The 22,065-nt window shown below is 36.7% G+C and overlaps 2 protein-coding genes across 19 annotated transcripts in view; one reads left to right on the top strand and one right to left on the bottom strand.

Moving 5' to 3' along the window:
* The window catches only part of HERC4 (HECT and RLD domain containing E3 ubiquitin protein ligase 4), a 153,268-nt gene that overhangs the window by 128,923 nt on the left and 2,280 nt on the right, over nucleotides 1–22,065 (top strand). For 9 of the 10 annotated variants that reach the window (XM_045437578.1, XM_045437577.1, XM_045437575.1 and 6 more), the window contains 3 exons: nucleotides 1,909–2,092; nucleotides 7,295–7,397; nucleotides 8,589–9,258. In XM_045437578.1, the coding sequence (XP_045293534.1) occupies nucleotides 1,909–2,092; nucleotides 7,295–7,397; nucleotides 8,589–8,797 (496 nt within the window). In that variant the 3' untranslated portion in view covers nucleotides 8,798–9,258. Of the gene's footprint in view, nucleotides 1–1,908; nucleotides 2,093–6,902; nucleotides 6,906–7,294; nucleotides 7,398–8,588; nucleotides 9,259–22,065 lie in introns of those variants that run through there. The other variant, XM_045437581.1, reaches the window with a different exon arrangement.
* SIRT1 (sirtuin 1) overlaps nucleotides 13,123–22,065 on the bottom strand; it is a 64,960-nt gene continuing 56,017 nt past the window's right edge. For all 9 annotated transcript variants that reach the window (XM_045437584.1, XM_045437588.1, XM_045437583.1 and 6 more), the window contains 2 exons: nucleotides 20,416–20,979; nucleotides 13,123–15,233 (listed from right to left, as the gene is read on the bottom strand). In XM_045437584.1, coding sequence (XP_045293540.1) covers nucleotides 14,905–15,233; nucleotides 20,416–20,979 — 893 coding nt within the window. In that variant the 3' untranslated portion in view covers nucleotides 13,123–14,904. The remainder of the gene's footprint in view (nucleotides 15,234–20,415; nucleotides 20,980–22,065) is intronic.

The following is a 22,065-nucleotide window of genomic DNA, read 5'->3' as shown; positions in this document are numbered from 1 at the left end:
ACTATTTGACATTTAAAACTGTGTGTATGTCTTACTTTGATAAAAATAAACTGTTTTTAAAATAATGTGAAAATATTTAGGTCTTTCTAATTATCCTTTCTTTAAAAAAATCTTGGTTTTGAAAACTGATTTAGAAAGGTTTTTAGCCTACTATTAAAGTATTTTGTTAAGTTTTTAATTTAGTTAATAATTTAAAGAATTTTTATCTTTGTACTACCAATGCTAGATAAAGTGTTGAAGATAAAAATATTAGCACATAAAGCAATTTAGCCTTTTGTGCTTAAAGCAGATAAATTTCTAATACAGATAAATTTCACTTTCTAATTAGACGAATTATAAAATTATGCATTACAAAATTATCTGCCTCTTTTCATCAGAACCTAATAGCATATGTTATTGATTTTTCCTTAGGCCCACCCAATTTTATATTGACCCCCTTTAACCTTTTTTCTGTTTATAAATTCACTTTGAAATTATTTTATAATTGCTAAGAAGATTATCTATAGATAACTAAATTTGCCAGTATTCCCAGAATTATCCTTTTGAATTTGGAGGACTGGAATATAAAATATTGAAATACCCCTGGTACCCATTCTCATAATTTGTTTGACCAGATAGATAGCTGCATAAAATAATTGTGGCTAACAGAACAAATTGAATAAAACTATAGTGCTAATTCCTGGGTAAAGGGACTTTTGTTTGTTTGTTTGTAGTTTACTTTTGTATCATAACAGGCAGGAAAAGACATCAGAAGTGTTTGTTATATATATGTGTGTGTACTTATATGTATATGCACATACTTCTGAAAAGAAATGGCACTTGTAATCTTTTAATGAAGTGCTTAATAACCCTTTGAGGTATTTATTCATTCATTTATTTCTAAGAGAGAGAGCATGCAGTGAGCAGGGGGAGAGGCAGAGGGAGAGAGGATCTTAACCAAGCTCCATGCCCAGTGCAGAGCCGATCTCATGACCCGAGCCAAAATCAAGAGTCACTCACTTAACTGACTGAGCCACCAGGAGCCCCTGAGATACTTAGTTTTTAAAATAAATTTTGTTGGGGTGCCTGGCTGGCTTCATCAGTAGACCATGTGACTCTTAATCTTAAAGTCGTGAGTTCAAGCCCCACATTGGGTATAGAGCCTACTTAAAAAAAAATAAAAATGTGTTTTCAGATTCCTTGAAACCCAACGAAAAACAGGTAGACTGTTGTCTGTCAAATAGTCTGTATCCCAAAGCTCTCATTTTTTCATCACCTGGTATTTTTAACAGATGACTCTTTTTAGGGATGCATTTGAAGTGGTGCATATAAATCTCAATAATCTGTGAATATTTAAAAATTATTTTGATAGACATTTGTGTCCCTTTAGGAAATGACATTTCACCTTGGAATAGCCTTCCTAATTAGGCTATGAATGATAAATGAAGTCTGCATGCCTCCTAGATAATACTGGATTTTTATACAGAAAGAATAATAAACTTCTCTATAAAGACTTTGTCTACTTAGGGGTGCCTGGGTGGCTCAGTCGGTTAAATGTCCAACTTCGGCTCAGGTCATGATCTTGTAGTTCGTGGGTTTGAGCCTCGTGTCAGGCCCTATGATGACAGCTCTGAGCCTGGAATCTGTTTCAGATTTCAGATTCTGTGTCTCCCTCTTGCTTTCTGCCCCTCCCCCGCTCATGCTCTCGCTCGCTCGCTCTCTCTCTCTCTCTCTCTTGCTCTCTCTCAAAAATAAACATTAAAAAAAAAAAAAAAGGCTTTGTCCACTTAGAATCCTGCTTATACTTTCTCAGTTTTATAGCTAAGTAGCAAAAAGTACACGAGATCAAACTTTTAATAAGACTGCATATCTGTTCTCCATAAAAAATTATTTTTATATTCTGTGCCATGTGTGCCTTTTCATTTCTAGGCAAGAGTTTGTTGATGCTTATGTGGATTACATATTCAATAAATCAGTGGCTTCCTTGTTTGATGCTTTTCACGCGGGCTTTCACAAGGTCTGTGGAGGAAAGGTCCTTCAGCTCTTCCAGCCAAATGAACTACAAGCAATGGTTATTGGAAATACAAATTATGATTGGAAGGAACTGGAAAAGGTAAGGGAAAACAAATCTATGAAATTGTCTCAATGGAAAGGCAAAAGGAAAATGTGGTTTATTGATAGAAAAATTGCCCTCTTGTTTATTGTTTTCCATTTTACACTATTAGTCATATTTATAGGAAAATACTATATACTTCCTACTCCACAATGAATGAATTTAGTTGTATATGAATTAGATACCATTTTTGTATTTGTGGTATTGGTAGTTTTCTTATGGAAAAATGTCATTTATGACAGAGGTCAGATAGAAGTCCCAGCTAAAACTGAGTTTTCATTCTGCCCAATCATAAAACCATTATGAAAAACATTCACATTACTTAACACCTTTGTTTATTTTTTTTTCTGCTTACTCTCAATGCTAAATTTTTTTAGCAGAGAATAAATAATATTTATTATGATCTCCATTATTAGTGTTAGCCAATAAAGGGATCTTTGGGGAGAAGAATGGGAATTTTTAAACAACTTTTTTCTTTTCTTTCTCTTTACCAATCATTCTCAGATATTTCTTCAGATAAACATTGAATAAAAAGTGCTAGGTTAGATCAGCTTTGAGAAAGATATATGCAAGGTTGACCTATAAAATTTTCCGTCTTTGTAATCCAACTCTGATACAGTTTTTTGCATTAATAGTTTAATACTATGTACCCATTAAGTTAGCTAACAAGTCTAACAAGGATACAAAGCATTAGTAACTTTCATGCATTGCTGGTGGGAATACAGATGGTATAGCTACTTTGGAAAGAGTTTGGCATTTTCTTGCAGGGTTAAATATGCGCTTACTACATGACCTAGCAGTTCTACCCTAAGGTATTAAGTTACATTCATACAAAATCTGTAAATAGGAGGGTATGGGATGTAATTGTTTAATGAGTACAGAGTTTCAGCTTAGCAGAATGAACAGTTCTGGAGATGCATGGTGGTGATGGTTGTGTAGCTGTATGAATGAAAGTACCACCAAACTGTACACTTAAAATGGGTTAAGATGGCAAACTTTCTTACAGGTATTTGACCACAACTTTTTTTAATTATGTTTTTAAAACTCTGCAAACATGTCAAAAACTAGAAACAGCCCAGATGTCCTTCAGTGAGTGAATGGATAAAGCAACCTGGAGTACATCCATACAGTAGGGTACTACTGAACAATAAAAAGGGATGCACTACTGATACGTGCAACAACTGGGATGACTCTTAGATCCTTATGCAGAGTGAAGAAGCCAGTCTCAAGGATTACATACCATATGATTCCATGCATGTGACATTTTTGAAAAAGCAAAACTATGGTGAACTGGATATATGACTGTAGAGAGTAGCGCAGGAGAGTTCTTGGGGTGACGGAAGTGTTCAGTATCCTGATTGTGGCGGTAGGTACACAAGTCTATCCATAGAACTATACCCACACTGGAAAAAAGTCAATTTTACTGTGTATTAATTTAGGGAATAAATTTTTTAATTTAAAGAATAATTAGGACTTCTGGTTGAACATACTACAGTAAACACGTTTGCTCCTTTCCAAAATCTCACTAGAATAATAATAAAGGAATAAAAATAGGAATACACAGACAGAAAAAAATATAAAAGTACCATGAACAAGAGAAAATAATTTTGGAAGATGGAAAATAATGTGGATGAGTTGTTGAGTGACTAGAGCAAAGAAATTTGAATTCTAAGCCTCCTGAGGGACAGAGGTTTTAAGAGACAACTCATTTCACAGCATAGAAATTTTAAAAGGCTCAGGAATTGGTACATGGTCTTGCTGTAGTAGCAGATTGTGTGGTTAGGCTAAAAGCAATAGAGTTACTTCAGAGCTAATTTAAAGAATTGTAGACCCCTCAGCTTCTCTATCCTACCCAAGAGACAAGTCTAGAGAAGACCACAGAATCTGGGAAACTAGGTGGAACTGAGGAAAGTTGGTAGGCAAGTTTATATCCTCCAGGAAAGAGATTAAAAATTTATTTTTTGGGGTAAATTGATCTGCTAAAGAGAAGAAAGCTGTACTGATTTTAAGGAGACCCCAGTAGAAATGGACTCCACCTCCAGTCATCCTAAAATAAAAATGATGTAATGGCCTCCAGTCACACTTAGCATCCCACACAGTTTGTCCTTTTTGCCCCATCTCCTATGGTTCTTCCTCTCACTCACATTGCTTCAGTCTTTATGGCCTCTTTGCTGAACCAGTCTTGAGGGCTTTCTATTTAGCTATTCCCTGTGCCTGGAACTCTTTTTCACCTTGATCATTCCAAATGCTTCTTGCTCTTACTTCCTTTATGTCTTTATACCTTCTCAGAGACTTTTACTGGCTAACTTACCTAAAATTGGATATGTGCACACACACCCCCACTCCCACACCCTGTCACCCTTCCCTGCTTTATTTTCTCTTTGAATTTGACAATATAAATTTTACTTAATGGTCTTTACTGTCTTTTGCTGTTTTCCCCCACAACAATGTAAGCACCATGAAGGCAGGGTTTTTGTTTCTCTCTTCACTGCTATATTCCCAGAGCCTAGAAGAGCACTCAGTAAGTACTTAAAACCATGTCTGAAGATATAATTGATAGAAATAATCATTTAGTAAGATGGCTTTTTTTTTTTTTTTAATTTTTTTTTTAACGTTTATTTTTGAGACAGAGAGAGACAGAGCATGAACAGGGGAGGGGCAGAGAGAGAGGGAGACACAGAATCAGAAGCAGGCTCCAGGCTCTGAGCCATCAGCCCAGAGCCCGACGTGGGGCTCGAACTCACGGACCGCGAGATCGTGACCCGGGCTGAAGTCGGACGCTTAACCGACTGAGCCACCCAGGCGCCCCTAATGGCTTTTTTTTTTTTTTTTTTTTAGTATATTTTAGTGTACTTAATATGCTTGGTTTCTTCCATCGTATACCTGATTCATTATAATTTCAGTGACTAGGATTTGTGACTTTAAATGCTCTTTCTTCATCAGGACTGTGTACACACTCCCCAGAACCATTTAGAGGTTTTTTAATTAAAAAGAAAGATAAAAAACTTTAACCATGTTCCTTTCATTCCCCACTAATATGCTCATAGTCTGTAATTCATAGTCATTAATCCATTAATTGATTGCTAGAATTTCAGCCATTTTTTCCAGACCTGTTTATAAGTAAATAGAAAGTATTGAGTAGATTTCAAGAGTTCAGTCATTGAGATAACCATGGCTACAAATAGAGCCCAAAATTTAAGAAGACCATTAGTAAATACTTGTTGAGCCCCTATGGATACCTAATACTATGCAAGCGATTAGGGAGATATCAGTAAATAAGGTTGAGACATGGTCTTTGCCCTGTAATAAGGAAAGTAGACATTAACTTTGGTGAATACTAAGGAAGAGAGTTCAGTGAATGGTATATAAAGAGGAACTTAACCTAGGCTGTACAAATCTGGGAAAGCATCTCAGTAGATGGTAGTAAGGTACTCTACAAGGTAAGTAAGGACTTGGTTCACTGCAGTTTCCCCAAGACTCTAAATTTTGACTGAAACTCTCTCTATATATATGTTGAATGAATCACTGAGTGAATTTGGTGACATTTAATCTGAGTCCTAAAGGATAAATAGAAATTAGCCTGATGAAAAAATAAAAAAAGGAGGATGTGTCTAAGTGGTCTAGGCTGAGGGAACAGTGTCCAAAGGCCCTGATGCTGGAAGATTCTTGTTAAGAACTAAAAGTTACGGCCAATCGTGGCTGGATTTTAAAGAACACTTTACAGTGTAATATTCCCTCTCCCCTCCCTACCCCCTTTTCTGTTAGTGCTAGTATTTTTTTTTTTTTTTTTTTTTTAGAGAGAGAGTGAAAGAGAGATAGAAAACACTAGCAGGGGAGGGGCAGAGGGGGAGGGAAAAAGAGAGTCCCAAGCAGGCTCTGCTTTGTCAGAGGGCTTGATCCCATGAACTGTGAGATCATGACCTGAGTCTAAATCAAGAGTCAGACACTCAGTCCTTTAAGCCACCCAGAGTTTCCAGTGCTAGTATTTTTTTTTAAGGAGAAGTGTATTAGCTCTATTGGTACAAATGACCCCAAAATTCAGTGGCTTAAAAGTAACAGTGAACATTTATTTTCTCACATATTTTCAGTGGGTCAGGAATTCAGAATGGCTTTTTTTTTTCTTTTTTTTTTTTTTTTTCAACGTTTATTTGTTTTTGGGACAGAGAGAGACAGAGCATGAACGGGGGAGGGGCAGAGAGAGAGGGAGACACAGAATCGGAAACAGGCTCCAGGCTCTGAGCCATCAGCCCAGAGCCCGACGCGGGGCTCGAACTCACGGACCGCGAGATCGTGACCTGGCTGAAGTTGGACGCCCAACCGACTGCGCCACCCAGGCGCCCCCAGAATGGCTTTAACTGGATAGTTTTAGCTTAGGCATCTCTCATGAGGTTTTCATGCAGTTAAGATACTGATTGGTGCTTTAGTCATCTGAAGGCTTGATTAAGGATAGATTCCCTTCCAAGATGGCGCACTCATAAGACCATTGACTAAAAGCCTAGTGTCTCACCATGAAGACCATTCCATGGTGCTCTTTGAGTATCCTCATGACACCTGGCTCTCCCCACAGTGAATGATCAAAAAGAGATTGCAGCCACAGAGTTTTTTTTATGATCCAGCCTCAGAAGGCATGTATTTCTCATACCTGCAGTATCCTAATGATTATACAGTCAGGCCCATACACTGTGAGAGGGGACTGCACAAGCGCATGAGGAACAGGAGGCACAGAGATCATTGGGAGCCATCGTGGAAACTGACTACCACAGAAAATTATTGTCCTTAGTACTTTTTTTTTTTTTTTAAGTAAAGATAGAATGTAAAGTAAGTGATTTCTGTTCATGAATATAGGAAGAGAATTTTATAATTATCACAGATAACTAATTCTTTGTTGAACTTTAATGCATTAACATTTTAGTAATTCTAGTTTATCCTTTAGATATTTACTTTTGAAGATAATACAACCCTGTTGTATTCTTTGAAGTGGTGGGGAGACATTTCTGCTGATTGGAACATTTTCTTGCCTTTCCCTAGAACTAACAGTTCCAAATTGCAAAATGCCCAGGAAATAGTAGGTAATCAGCTGAATTGCATGAGTTTCAAAATCCTGGACGGTGTTAGCTTTTGTGCTAATAAGAAGGCCAGTCTGTTAGATTCAAGACAAAACTAACATCCTTTAATATTAATGAAGGATTATGTTGTTTTTAGAATACAGAATACAAAGGGGAGTATTGGGCAGAACATCCAACGATAAAAATATTTTGGGAAGTATTTCATGAATTGCCGTTGGAAAAGAAAAAACAATTTCTGTGTAAGTATTTCTAACTAGTCCTATGTTTTATAGGAAATAGAATTCACAAACATTTTCATAGATTAACTGATTGACTTTGTTGGATAAAGTTTTTCCTTTTAGTAGTATTGCAGGGTACTGCTTTTAATTTTCAATTAGAGTAAATTTTTGACCTGCATTCTTCATTACATGTCTTTTCTTATTTTGAAAGCTACATTCAGTTTGCCTCCAAAATAGAATTGGTTCTTTCAAATGAAAAAACTATAAATGATTACAGTAAACTGGGGCTGTAATTCCTTTTAGAATTTCTAAAAGGTTTCTAGAGGATAGCTTTTTTTTTTCATTCAGTCTTTTTTTTTTTTGCTTACGTGTCAAAACTTTGGGAATTCTGTAGAAAATAGAACTTTGCCAGGATGTAGTACTTTTTAATACCTAAGCTCTGTTTGTCTTACATGTGTTAAATTTCTATTCTAATTGAAATTTGTATTCCCTTTGATACTCCTGCTATTGCCAGGAATATTTTGTCAATCTCTTTTTTGATAGTTGTAATGAGAATCTTGGTAAAATTATTTTGTATATTTTAAGGATGACAGGCTGTTCTCAAATGATTTGAGTTTCAAGTTTACTTATTTAGAGAGAACACAAGTTGGGGAGGAACAAAGAGGGAGGGAGAGAGAGAGAATCCCAAGCAGGCTCCTCTCTGAGCGTGATGCAGGACTTGAACTCACAAACCGTGAGATCCTGACCTGAGCCAAAACCGAGAGTAGGACGCTTAACCAACTGAGCCACCCAGGGTGCCCCAAGATTACACTCTTTCTTAAAATATTTATTTTTGAGAGCATGCACAAGCGGGGATGGGGCAGAGAGGGGGGGGTGGATAGAGGATCCAAAGCAGGCTCTGCACTGACAGCGGAGAACCTGACGTGGGGCTCAAAGTGATGAACCGTGAGATCATGATCTGAGCCAAAGTCAGATGCTTAACTGCACCACCCAGGTGCCCCAAGATTACATTTTTAAAGAAAAAATATTGTATGGATATGTAATATGTAGGTCTCAAAAATCATGCTATCATAAATTCTGGAGATAGGCTTCTACGTTAGAGCAAATGTTAATTAATGTAAAGGTTTGCCATGGTGACTGTACCAAATAACTTAGTACTCTATATTATAGTTTTGATAAAAGTGGTTGGCTGAATGATTTTTTTCTTGGTAGTATTTTTGACAGGTAGTGATCGCATTCCTATTCTTGGTATGAAGAGTCTAAAACTAGTCATCCAGTCAACAGGAGGTGGTGAGGAATATCTCCCAGTTTCCCATACCTGTTTTAATCTTCTGGATCTTCCAAAATATACAGAAAAGGAAACTCTACGCTCTAAACTGATTCAAGCAATTGATCATAATGAAGGCTTCAGTTTAATATAACTTTGGAAATAGAACTGATCAGTTTATTGCAAAAGCATTAAACTAACTATTTGTGTTTTTCTTGTGGTGATAAGTTCAACAAGGTGACGAGAGGTACTATTATAATTCTTACTTGCAAAATGTTCAGTGCTATGAGTATTCATGAAAGCCAAAAAAATATTAAAAGGAATATGAACAAACTGTTAATATTAAGCTTATTGTACAGAACTATGGATTTTTTTTGCCATCTTCCAATAAACATACAAGTATTGTGAATACATCAAAGTTTTACTAACATGAATTTTAAGGGTTTGCATATTTCACAAATGATCTGGTGTGTGAGTGCATGGGTATGTTGCTTAATTTTTCTTCAATCACTGAGTGAAAAACCTTTACCTTTGGCCTGCAATAGTCATTCAATTATTTTTTCATTTTGTAAATAATGTTAAGTTTTGTAATAAAATAGTTATGTTCTGATACCAGTACAGTTTCTATGGTTGTAATTGAACTGAGCTGACTTTTAAAAGGATTAACAATTATGATTAAATCTTATTCTGATGATCTATAAAAGCAAAAAATTAGCATGATGAAACACAATCTTTGCTTTTTAACTAGAATAAATGTCCTTGTGCAAAACTAAATTACAGATAGGAGTTATCTAACTTGTAGTTCTTTCCTTTTGTGAATCTGGAGATGCTACTGATAAAGGGCAGCTTAATCAGGAAGTTTAATAAGTATTTAGTATTGGAGGAACTTTGTCCTGCAGTTGCCAGGAATAGAACCTGGCTACTTTGAGAACCAACCACTGGCTTATAGCTTGCAGAACTTTTGATGCTACAGGTTGGTATTTAGTCAGAATTTTCAGTGCTTTAGAACTCTCCTTGAATTTTTAGAAGCAGATCTTAACACAGTTTTATGGTGCTGATGCTTAGTTATCTCCTGTGATTAACTGTAACAGTGAGTTGATGCAACAACACATGTGACTTTCTGCTCTAATGCAAATATTTATTTTTTAAATTTATTTTAAAAAATGCCGTGAAAATTGTTTAAGTAATAAAGATTTATTGGTTTAATATTTAACCTTTCAGTGGTTCTCATAACATTCAAAATGTCTCAGGGAAGAGTCTTAAATTTTGGATTGAGTGTTACCATACCCATACAAAATTGTCTATTTCACAGAGGTCTCCAGTTTTCTTAGCTGTAACTCCAAAACCTAAAACAACTCTGAAAAAAAATTACATATCTCATTTTGCAGCAAAACTTGATTTGAATTGTTGAGGCTATTATTTATGGTATTAAATGAGACTGTATATTTTACTATGGTGATGTTAATAGGTTTGATTTTAATGTGTTTGATCTTTTTTTTTTTTTTTTTTTTTTTTTTTTCAACGTTTATTTATTTTTGGGACAGAGAGAGACAGAGCATGAACGGGGGAGGGGCAGAGAGAGAGGGAGACACAGAATCGGAAACAGGCTCCAGGCTCTGAGCCATCAGCCCAGAGCCCGACGCGGGGCTCGAACTCACGGACCGCGAGATCGTGACCTGGCTGAAGTCGGACGCTTAACCGACTGCGCCACCCAGGCGCCCCTTAATGTGTTTGATCTTAAGTACTGCCTCAGACCCTGTGGAGTGCTTTAAAAAATTCTTTAACATGCATAATTCCAAAATGCAAATGAGTCCAAGGGTTTTGGAGAAGGGATTGTGGACCTGTACTTTTCAGTTTAACTTAAAAACGTCTACTGTTGAGCCATAGGTGTCTTTTTACAGATGGAAGCCCTTGAACAGCATTCTCATACATGATAAATTAGCTCAAAGTAGCACTCTTCCCTGTGAAAACTCTTCCATTTCCCTGGGCATCCATTTCTTTTTTTTCTTATTTATTTTGAGAGAGAGAGAGAGAGAAAGACAGAACGTGAGCCAGGGAGGGGCAGAGCTACAGGGGGACAGAGGATCCAAAGTGGTTTCAGCAGAGATCCTGATGGGGGCTTGAACTCACAAACCATGAGATAATGACATGAACCGAAGTCAGGTGCTCAACTGAGCCACCCGGCCACCCCCAATGTGCATCCATTTCTTGTGGGTAGTGATTGTTCACATTGAACACACCTAAATGCGTCAGGTGATTTTTTTTTCTTCAGTAACCTTTATGCTATGTAGCTGATCTGTGAAATAGTGGCCACTTTGGACTAATACAGATGGATTTCATTGAACAATATTTTAACAAGGACCTGGCTGTCATCTTATCTAGGCACCTGCACAACAGTACAAGGCTTAATTCGGGTAAGTCTGATACTCTTTTCCTTCCTGTGTTGCTGCAGACATACAGTAAATAGCATTAACAGCAAGGAGATTAATGGTAGAAAATTAAAGTACCACTTAAAATTTTTCAAATTGCTATTTGCCTTTAAAAAAATATGAGCTTTGTAGATTAGAAAGTGGGCCAATACTGAGTTCACTAAATTATAAGGACTGTAATTATGGAGTTGACTAAACTTGAAAATATTTGGCCTCCGTACAGATCTATTCATAAGAGCAATTGTTTGTAGCTCCTGTCTGGATTCAATAGTGATTTTAACTAATCGCCATTGTTTAGACTGACTGAGGTAGTAGAACGGAGACACACAATGCATGAAATAAAACCAGAATGCAGTTTTTGAAATTGGAGACTTCAGTTAAGTCCTGGCACTCTCCTAGGGTCCACTCGTAAAAACCACTCATTAGGGTTAATTTCTACTAACAGACTTTTGGGCTTTCTTACAGTTGGTTAACAAAAAGTCCTCAAAGTGTAACAGAGCAGTCTTCCCCTGAAGAGTGTGTGGCTAGTTGAGGGCAAGGGCAGATGTTCCTGTTCTCAGCCATTTCCCAACTGCCCAGCCTCTTGGGCACTTTAGCCATCCATATTCCTTATGGTAGTTTCCTTTACTAAGGAATTCACCCTATTTCATTAGCTCCTTATCCTTGCCAGTGTTTGCTAATTGGTGAACTATCTCTCCAGAGAAATTGAGAATAGTCTGCTTGTTTCATAGAAGTCTACCTGCTTCCCTGTGAGGCCAGCCCCCCTGGAATGGAGTGTTACATGCAAAACGAAACTTCCCTATTTTTCCTTTCTCAAGCCTTGCTATACTGTTGAATTACCTGGGGGTACTTTTTAAAAACACTATGCGCACAGGTCTCCTTATGCCAATTAAATGTTCTAAGAGCTGATGCCCAGGTTAGGTTACGTGTGTGTGTGTGTGTGTGTGTGTGTGTCTTAAAAGGCCACTTGACCATTTCTATTTCTGCTAGTATCCTAGCTTAAATAGACTTTGTTCATTTCTGAGGAGAGGAAAGGTTATGGTGTGCATACACACTCCCCTTCTGGTTACAAGTCTTAAGACTGCTTTCAAATAAAACTTCCCAAATAATGCTTAGTAGGTGGATGATATAAAACACCATTGATTGAAGGCACACCATTATTTCGGATACCATGAAGAACAATGCTAATTAAACCATCATGTGTCAATTAGGGTATTAACAACCAGTGAAATATATACCACATTAACCAAGGAGACTATTGAATACAAGGCTTAAAATTAGCTTGCACTTAGCTTAAGTACTTGAAATGACCACACAACCACCTTTTAAGGTCTGAACTACCTTCCCATTTTGTGCATATGTAGAATCAAGTCGCTGTTTCCATATTTTTATAACATCTGAGGAGGAGATTTTACAGGTAATTTTTCTAGTGCAAACAGGACATATCCAGGGAAGAGTACTATTTTAAAATTCACTTTGAAAGTTTGCTGGTGAGGAAGGCAGGAGACCTGAGAGGAGGAAACTGCCTGTCAAGACATTACTCATCACATTTTTCTAAGAGGCATGTTCCTGGCTTCTTGACTAGTACTTTGTCCCTCAAGAACTTGAATGGACTAGTCTCCATTTTTGGTACACACATTCCTATGTTAAGACTTGTGTTTGTTACCTGTGCTTCACAGAAAACCTGGCTTTTATAGCACATACACTCTTGAGTTCACTACATTTCCACTATTCTCTACTGTCCCCCTACCCCGAAGTCCTGAGCCTATGTCAAGTCTTTCATCATAGGTCAAGTTCTTCTTAGAACTTGCCTTGCCTCTCTCCCACCTTTGACCTAACAAAGGCTACTGGGCCTAGAATTGAAATAGTTTTGAAACTTTTGGTGGTGATGCACCAACTGCTACAACCAGCACTACCAGTGTCTGCTTCAGTATCGTTCTGGCTAGACTCTTGGAAGTTGAAAGAAGAAATAAGAAAGCATCTTAACATGGCCCTCAAAACTATACAAACTCCGTAAGATTTTCAAACTTTATATCTTGAACAATGTAAGTTAACAGGAAAAAGTCAAATGACAATTTTAATAGACTTTAAAACAGTGTACAAGTATAAAACACTGGTTTTGTATTTCAAAAGTTGGCGGAAGATATCCAGTCATTCAACAGTCTACAAAACATATGCCAGTAGATTACATAAAAGACTATGTACAATATAAAAAGAGCTGAAAACAGTCTTCACTGTAAAAATAATTTAAAACAAATTTTTCAATTTAAAATATCATCTATAGCACAAACACACATCATGCAAATGGAAAACTAAATATACTGCATTCTTTAGTGTAGCCAAATAAATTCAGACTGAAACATCTTTTAGGTAGGGAAATGGCCATTCAATAAAATTTCTCTCTCTGGCAGTAATGGTCCTCGCTGGGTATTTTATGCTTAAAGAACAGCTATATTTCAAACCCTTTTTTAAAACTGTAATAAATACTAAAGCAACATAGGAATACTTTATTTTTGGGAATAATGTGGGGGGAAGGTCTGGAAAATAAATTGCTCTGTGCAATTTTATTAAGTATGAATTTTTTGAAAGGCTAGAAGCTTCTGCAGCTGAGAAAAGTTTGATCTCTAGTTTTAAGGCAGGCTAAGCTTTTAAATAAAGATGTTACAGGAACTAACTTCATTAACTATTCTATTACAAGTTACATCATGTTCATCTCCATAATACTAGGCTAGCAGTTTGGTGTCTGTTACACCAAATCCTCCCAACAGGAGACATGTACTTACTGGCTGAGTTATAATTAACATCTTAGTACTTTGGAACTGTAATCAGGGGCCTGTTGCTCTCCTCATTAGTGGAAAAGAAAAGCAGCAGTCCAAAATATTACACTCTTCCCAGTTGAAGTACCATTATTATAGATTCATAAGGGCTCTGCATATTCACATCTTGGCAGTTTAATACTTGTGGGAAAGAATCAATGCAAGCTCTACCACAGTGATATGTATTTAAACAACAATGGCAAATATTCTTGAAACTAAGGGTACCCAGGCAGGCACTATTGTCTCTAAAGCAATTGAAACATTTCCAAAGCATTTATTTGTTTTTCAGATTAGTTTTAGGAGCCAATATAGACATTACTACATGTCCACAGGAAGTACAAAAGCCATCTTCATTTCAACAATACAATATTCCTGAAATTCTTAGCACCAAGTCTTACTTTAAAAAGCAAAGACAACTGAGTGCTCTCCCACATATTGTTGACTTCCTTCTACACACACTGCATGTTATGAGATTTTTAAAAAGTTAGCTGCCACAAGTTTTGGAAAATGCCAGTGTTTAAAAATAGGTAATTGTGCTAATAAAGAATCAAAAGTTTAGCAGAACAGACATTTGAGGAGTTCAGACTATTCAATGTTACAAATAAAAGTGTGAAAATACCATTCTTTGGTCTAGATAAGCTGTTCCCTTTACATTAATTTAACATTCCAATGGCTTTTTGAAAACTTTAAAATGTTGAAACTCACTAGGCAAGAACAAAATTATATATACATAACGGATGTATCATACAAATGAACTTTTAAAAGAAAAGTCTTGACCAACAGGTGATTAAAGATACTTAGTACCCTTCTTTTAAAAAAAGTTAGTGTTGCGTGTACAAGTACAGAAATAAGAAGTTAAAAATTACCCATGAAGAAAAAATCTTATTTTACCAGTCTATAAATATTACACCTTTCTGGTTTCCTTGCTCTGTTGAATTCACAAGTAAACATTCCTTTTGACATGCTAAAGTTCCTAATGCTGGTGGAACAATTCCTGTACCTGGACAACTATTACATTATGATTTGTTTGATGGATAATTAATGTCTGTTGCTTCCTGTTTCATGGATATAGCTTCATTAACTGCCTCTTGATCACCTCCATCAACTCCAAATCCAGTTCCTCCAGCTCTCTCATTAACATCAGCATCGTCTTCCAAACCGTTGTAAAATTCTTCAATCTCACTTTCATCCTCCAAGTGTTCTTCTAAACTTGGACTCTGGCATGTTCCACTATCACTGTTACTGCCACAAGAACTAGAGGATAACACGTCATCTTCAGAGTCTGAATATACCTCAGCGCCATGGAAAATATAACGATTTGGTGGTAAAAACAGATACTGATTACCTGAAATATAGTAATAAAAGAGAAATGATAAATGATTCCAAGTTTTCTAACACTAACTTGGTCTGATTGTACGTTCAAGCCCTGCCTTTACCTGAGTATCATTACTAGAGGCTACTACAATAGTGGTCTTTAAAAACAAGCTAAGAGCTCAGTCTTAACTGCAAATCTTAGTTCTGCCACCCACCACTTTTGTGAATTCAGGCAGTTCTGTGCCTATGCCTCAATTTCCTCATCTAGAAAATTAGGCGATTTTCACAACTCTATCAGCTAAGTATGAATAAATTTAGAGGACGATGTTCAATAAAGCTTAATCAACTCCTTTGAACAGATCTCATGATATTAAATATCCAGGCCAGCCTACATTACTCAATTCACGTTCACCGAATATAACTTCTCTAAAGCACATATGCCTTCAAGGCACTTGCCTTATTTTCATTTAACTTTAGATTATGAACCTAAAATTAAACGTTTTAATTCAGTAATAGCTTCACCATCTATTCAAAAGTGTAGTCTGCAGGCAATGGCATCACCTTAGAGTTTATTAGAAGTTCAATTCTCAGGCCCCACCACTCACCTACTGAACCAGTATTTATTTTTACCAGAGTCCTAGACACATTAAAGTATGAGAAACGCTGATCTAGCATTGGACATTAACCTTTCTTCAACTCCCTCCCAAATTTGCATTCACAGTATAAGCTGTGACCTGTGATGGTAAGGAGAATTCCCTCCCTTTTCCTGTTATAGGTCCCAGGTTAAGAGCACCTCTTGGTGGGAACCTTTAACATTAATGATGAAATGTTTTCTACCACTAAATTCACAAGTAACTTCGAACTTAAGTCTGTTTCTACACATGATAAATGTCATTTATTTAATGCACCACATCCCAGACTAATTCACAAAATCCTGGCTACTAACATAGCTGAAGTGACATGCCATCTGCCAAGCATACCCAAGTTTGTCTTCAAAACAGCTTTCAAACTTTATACCCCATCATGACCCAAGTTCTCACTTTGAAACAACCTAGTATGTGTATAAGAATTCTGATCTGAACCCACAAAACTGACTTCACAGTCCACTAACATCACAAATTGGCAGTGTGAAAACCAATTATTTCCCTCTGTTTTGGGAGAAAGTATTCGTCAGTTTTCTAAGCCACTAGTATTAATTTCCATGATTGGAGGAGGGAGTACCTTTATTCTAACAGAAAAGCCCATTTGGCACTTCTTAATATGTCTTCTAAGGGGTCCCGAGGTTGTGCATAGTTTTGGCCCATGCTTCTAAAAATGTTTCATTCTGCTCTATCCCCCATGATGAACAGAATAATTTATTATTTCTGAACCCAAGAATCCTATACCTGTTTTTCTTATTCTTGGGAACCATCAAGACAGACTCAGTTTGCTTCATACATGCTCCTCCTTTCTCCTTTTCAATCTGACCTCACCAACAGAAATCATGGTAAACAAAAATAAATGAATTCTAGTGTGGTATGGGAGCCCAACTCTTGGTTTTGGCTCAGGTCATGATCTCATGAGTTCCAGCCCTGCATAGGGCTCTGCACTGATAGCACGGAGCCTGCTTGGGATTCTCTCCCTCCCTCTCCCTCTGCCCCTCCTCCGCTTGCTGTCTCTCTCAAAAAAAAAAAAAAAAAAAAAAAAAAAGACTAGCGTGGTCATTTGTTTTTTAACAGCTGCAATTTAACAGCTGCACTCTACGAACCAGTTATCTTTTTTAATCCTCACGTTAACGTGTATGCTATTTTATTCCTATTTTACAAATGAAGAAAAACAGATTAAATAACTTTGCCCACAGTGAATCTGAGACAACTGGGTCTTATTCCAAAGCCTGTACATTTTACAGCCTAAATTGGTAGGGAAAAGTCTAGAGACTGCTCCAGGTTTAATTTTTGTTTCCTGGGGCAGAGAGTTTCCGGTTTGACCCATCTGTCAAAAAGATACTCAAAGAAGGGGTGCCTGGGTGGCTCAGTACATTAAGTGTCCAACTCTTGATTTTGGCTCAGGTCAGATCTGATGGGTTCATGAGATCGAGCCCCGTGTAGAACTCTGAGCTGACAGTGTGGAGCCTGCTTGGGAGTCTCTCTCCTCCTCCCAGTCTTGTGCATGCTCTCAAAAAAAAAAAAACAAAAAACAAAAAACTCAAAATCTCCAGTGCAAAACTCTTCCAGTACATAAGCAGACTTTGTATATGATACCAGTATTTACCTGACTAAACAGAACAGCAATTTTTCTACTTCTGATTCTTGCCACATTTGTAAATACAAGCATTCTTGTATGCTTTTTCTAATTTCTCTTGGCATATGTCCTTTACTTTTAACTCTCCACATACCATTCAAGACCAAAGTCCCAAAGTCAGAAATTAGGTTTTTTTCAAAGCCTTCTATAACCTAATCCCTTCCAAGTAGCATCTATGTTTCTTAGTATCACCTAATTTTGTTTAATCAGCTATTTTTATAATTATACACAAACATCAATAGATTGATCACTGTATATTCAGAACTTACTACAGTGTGCCTGGTATGGAAAAGGCACAAAGGCTTACTATTCAACTGAACTAAAATTCACTTAGGGTAAATGATTATAACTCACAATACATTGGCCTAAAATGTCAGTTTACCCCATGGGACTTAATGTTTTAAGTTGTACAAGATTGTTACATCTAAGTTAGTGTATATATATATATATATATATATTTTTTTTTTTTTTTTTACATTTATTAAATTAGGATGTTTCACCCTACTACTTGGTAAAGAGTTCCCATGAGTCAAAACAGGGTATTTCTATACACTATTTGCTAACAATGAAGTAACAGAAAGGGAAATTAAGTAATCCCATTTACAACTGCATCAAAGACTAAACGACTAAGAAATAAGTTCAACCAAGGAGGTGAAAGACCTGTACTCTGAAAACTGGAAGACACCGATGAAAAGAAACTGAAGACAAATTTAAAGACCTCCTACGTTAATGGATTGGACTTAATATTGTTAAAATGTCCATATTATCAATAAGAATCTACAGATTCAATACAATCCCTATCAAAATACCAATAGCACTTTTCACAGAACTGGAGCAAATAATCATAAAATGTGTGTGGAACCACAAAGACTCTGAATAGCCAAAGCAATCTCAAGAAAGAACAAAAACTGGAAGGGGGATCATGCTCCCTGATTTCAAAGTATACTACAGAGCTATAGTAATCAGAAGAGGATGGTATTACCACAAAAATAAGACACACAAATCTATGAATAGAATAGAGAGCCCAGAAATCAACTCAGACTTAAATGGCCAATTAATGTATGACAAAGAAGGCAAGAATATGCAATGGGGAAAAAGTTTAGCCAATCAATTGTGTTAAGAAAACGAGACAGCTACATGCAAAAGAATGAAACTCCACCACTTTCTCATACCACATACAAAAATAAACACAACTGACTAAAGATCTAAAAATGAACTGGGACTACATCAAACTAAAAATATTAATTTGCACAGTGAAGGAAACAACAAAACAAAAAGGCAACCTGAGCGGGAGAAGATCCTTGCAAATGATGTATCCAATAAGGGGTGAATTCCAGATTATATAAAGAACATACAGCTCAACAGCAAAAACACCCAACCCAATTAAAAAATGGGCAGAGGCCACGAATAGGGGCACCTGGCTGGTTCAGTCAGTGGAGCATGCAACTCTTGATTTCAGGGTTGTGAGTTTCAGCCCCACACTGGGTGTAGAGATTAGTTAAAAAATAAAATCTTAAAAATATGGGCATAGGCCCCAAATAGACATTTTCCAAAAGACGATATACAGATGGCCAACAGACACATGAAGACGCTAAACATCACTAACCAGAGAACTGCAAACTGAAACTTCACTGAGATCACTTAACACCTGTCAGAATGGCTAATTATCAAAAAGACAAGAAATAACAAGTGTTGCCACAAATTTGGAGAAAAGAGTACCCTCATGAAGTGCTGGTAGGAATGTAAACTGGTGCAGCCACTATGGAAAACAGTATGGAGGTTTCTCAAAAAGTGAGAAATAGAAAAATCAGAAATAAGAATAAATCTGGCAATTCTACTTCTGGGAATCTTCCTTAAGAAATGAAAAACACCTATTTGAAAAGGTATGTGTACCCCTGTGTTCACCGCAGTATTTATTTACAATAAGATATGGAAGCAACGTAAATGTCCATCGATACATGAAAGGATAACGTCGTTCTGTATATGTACAAAGGAGTATTACTCCACCACAAAAAAGAACAAAATCTTCCCATTTGCAACACAGATGGACCTAGTGGGTATTATGCAAAGTAAGAGAAAAACAAATACCATATGGTTTCACTTATATATGGAATCTGAAAAACAAAACAAAACAGATTCATAAAAACAACAGGTGATTGCCAGAAGGGAAGGGAGGGTGGGGTGTTGTAATAACTTTGTATGGTGACAGACAGGACTACACTTCTCATGGTAAGCATTTCATAAGGTATATAATCACTATGTGGTACACCTGAAACTAATACTGTGCCAACTATATTTCAATGAGAACAAAAAACAGGGTAGATGCTATTCCTAATATTCTGTGGAGAAGGATCAGAGATGTTTCCCGTTCTGAGACAACACAGCCTACTGGTTAAAAGGACATGCTCTGAGGATAGACCTGGAATCCAATTTGGCTCTTCCATGTCCTAATTATCAACCTCACACAGGGTACTTAACCTCTATGCGCCTCACAGTTTCCCCACCAGCAGGAGACAAGTAGTAATAGTCTCTACATGAGATTAAAATCAGATAATGTATATAAATAAAGCACCTACCCTACAGTAACCACCCAAATCTGTCATCATTTCTACCAGCTAAAGCTCACCAGACAATGGCAGAACACAATATATTTCTCAATTTTCTTACCAATTCAATGCTTACCTTCTCATTTCCTGGAGAAAAATGACATACAGAGAACACTTTAAACACACTATTTCTTCCCTTAGTGTATGTAAGATACTACTGTTTATCCTTTCTCTGGCTTAAATTCTCAACCTTACATTTTCTCTAAACACAATCATCTGTTACATAAAGCTATACACTATCACCTAACCTGCCAAAATTGCTTATTTCTTGCAAATATTTTGTTAAAATAATTATACCTTCAAAACGGTTCAACAGTGCTTCCTTACCATCAAGCCGTTTGCTAATCTGCTCCTTTGCAAGTCTAGCTGGCCAGCACTTCCTCACTGTTTCAGCAATTGAAGTTCTTTCATTTTTTTCCCCAGTATTAGAGTCAACATTCTTCGAATCCGGACTTCCCAGCTGTTCAGTAACACTTTCAATGTTCCTAGTAGAATTCTGTCCTTCCTGTGATTTTTCTTCCATATGATCTCTTGGTTCAGACACCTCAGGATCATTAACGTTGCTCTTAGTTGCTTGGTCTAAAAGTGTAACAATCACTGAAGAATCTGGTGGTGAAGTTCTTTCTGGTGAACTTGAGTCTTCTGAAATATTAAGAGGTGTGGGTGGCAACTCTGACAAATGCGCCAACTCTTTTTGTGTTCGTGGAGGTTTTTCAGTAATTTCTGAAAGCTTTACAGGGTTGCAGCAAAGTTTGGCATATTCACCACCTAACCTATGACATAATTCATTAATTATGACATCACAGTCTCCAAGAAGCTCTACATCAAAATGCAGATGAGGCAAAGGTTCTCTATTTATTAGTATCTGAGGCACTTCATGGGGTATGGAACCTAAAAATAAGTGAAAAATGCATTAGAAAAAGGGAAGGGCACTAAGTTACTAAAGCCACAATAAATGTGCAATGCAAAAATCTAACATGCTCCCAATACCAAAAAAGAAACCCACCACCACTACTAAACCAACCCATCACATTCATTAAGATGTCAAATAAACAGATGAGCATTTAAGCATCTTTTTAAAATTTCAGGTCCTGTTTCCCATCACCTGATTACCTCTGAGCAATCTTTTCAGAGTTTTCTACTTTGTACCTCAATTTCCTTGTCTATATATAACGGGGATAATAATACTTTTTCACAAGGTTGTAGTGAGAATATAAGTCAAATGCATAGAAGAGTTTTTGGCACATAGTGATAGTTATTCTATGAAATAGCTCCTGATATAGTGTGGAAATTCAATTTTCCACCATTATATACCTGTGTCTTACATTCTTAAAAAATTACCTTTGCCTATCACCAACACACTATTATACTGCCCCACAGAAAGCTTTTAAGAATTTCTCTGCCTTATCTTTAAAGAGAAAAAAATAACTCAAAAATAAAGGAACTTATTCATTAAATTTCATGTTTTAATTACAAATTATCCTATATTCTGCTTTCAAAGACTTTGACAGCTATTTGAGTTAAAGCCACCACATTTAAGTAGGAAAAAGATGCAGAACTGTAGAGCTGAACTCTTGTTTCTTCCAACTGTTTGCTCTGGGTGCCTATATGACTGCTGAAGTAGGGTCTAATTTAATTATCTGGTTAAAGAGTTTGATATTCTCTTTCTCCCTCGCCTTTTGGGCACACCTGATGCTACTGAATTAGTCCCCTCTATCTTCCTCTCCCTTTTGCTTCCTCGCTAGAGGGAGAAAAGAGATAGTATGAGAGCACATGTTAAATACTCCTGAGGGTAAAAGAGACTTAAATTATATTTGAGCATTTTCATACACACAAACACCCTTATGGGCAAAGCTGATCCACACAGGATAATAATCACAAGGCATGACTCTTATTCTTATAAAAACAGACCAATCATAATAAATTCTCTAATGTGAGTATATTACACTTGTATCTAGCTATATATACATTTGAACT

This window comes from Leopardus geoffroyi, chromosome D2, assembly GCF_018350155.1.
Source record: "Leopardus geoffroyi isolate Oge1 chromosome D2, O.geoffroyi_Oge1_pat1.0, whole genome shotgun sequence".
In the NCBI taxonomy this organism is placed as follows: domain Eukaryota; kingdom Metazoa; phylum Chordata; class Mammalia; order Carnivora; family Felidae; genus Leopardus; species Leopardus geoffroyi.
This window is presented reverse-complemented; position numbering and strand designations above follow the sequence as displayed.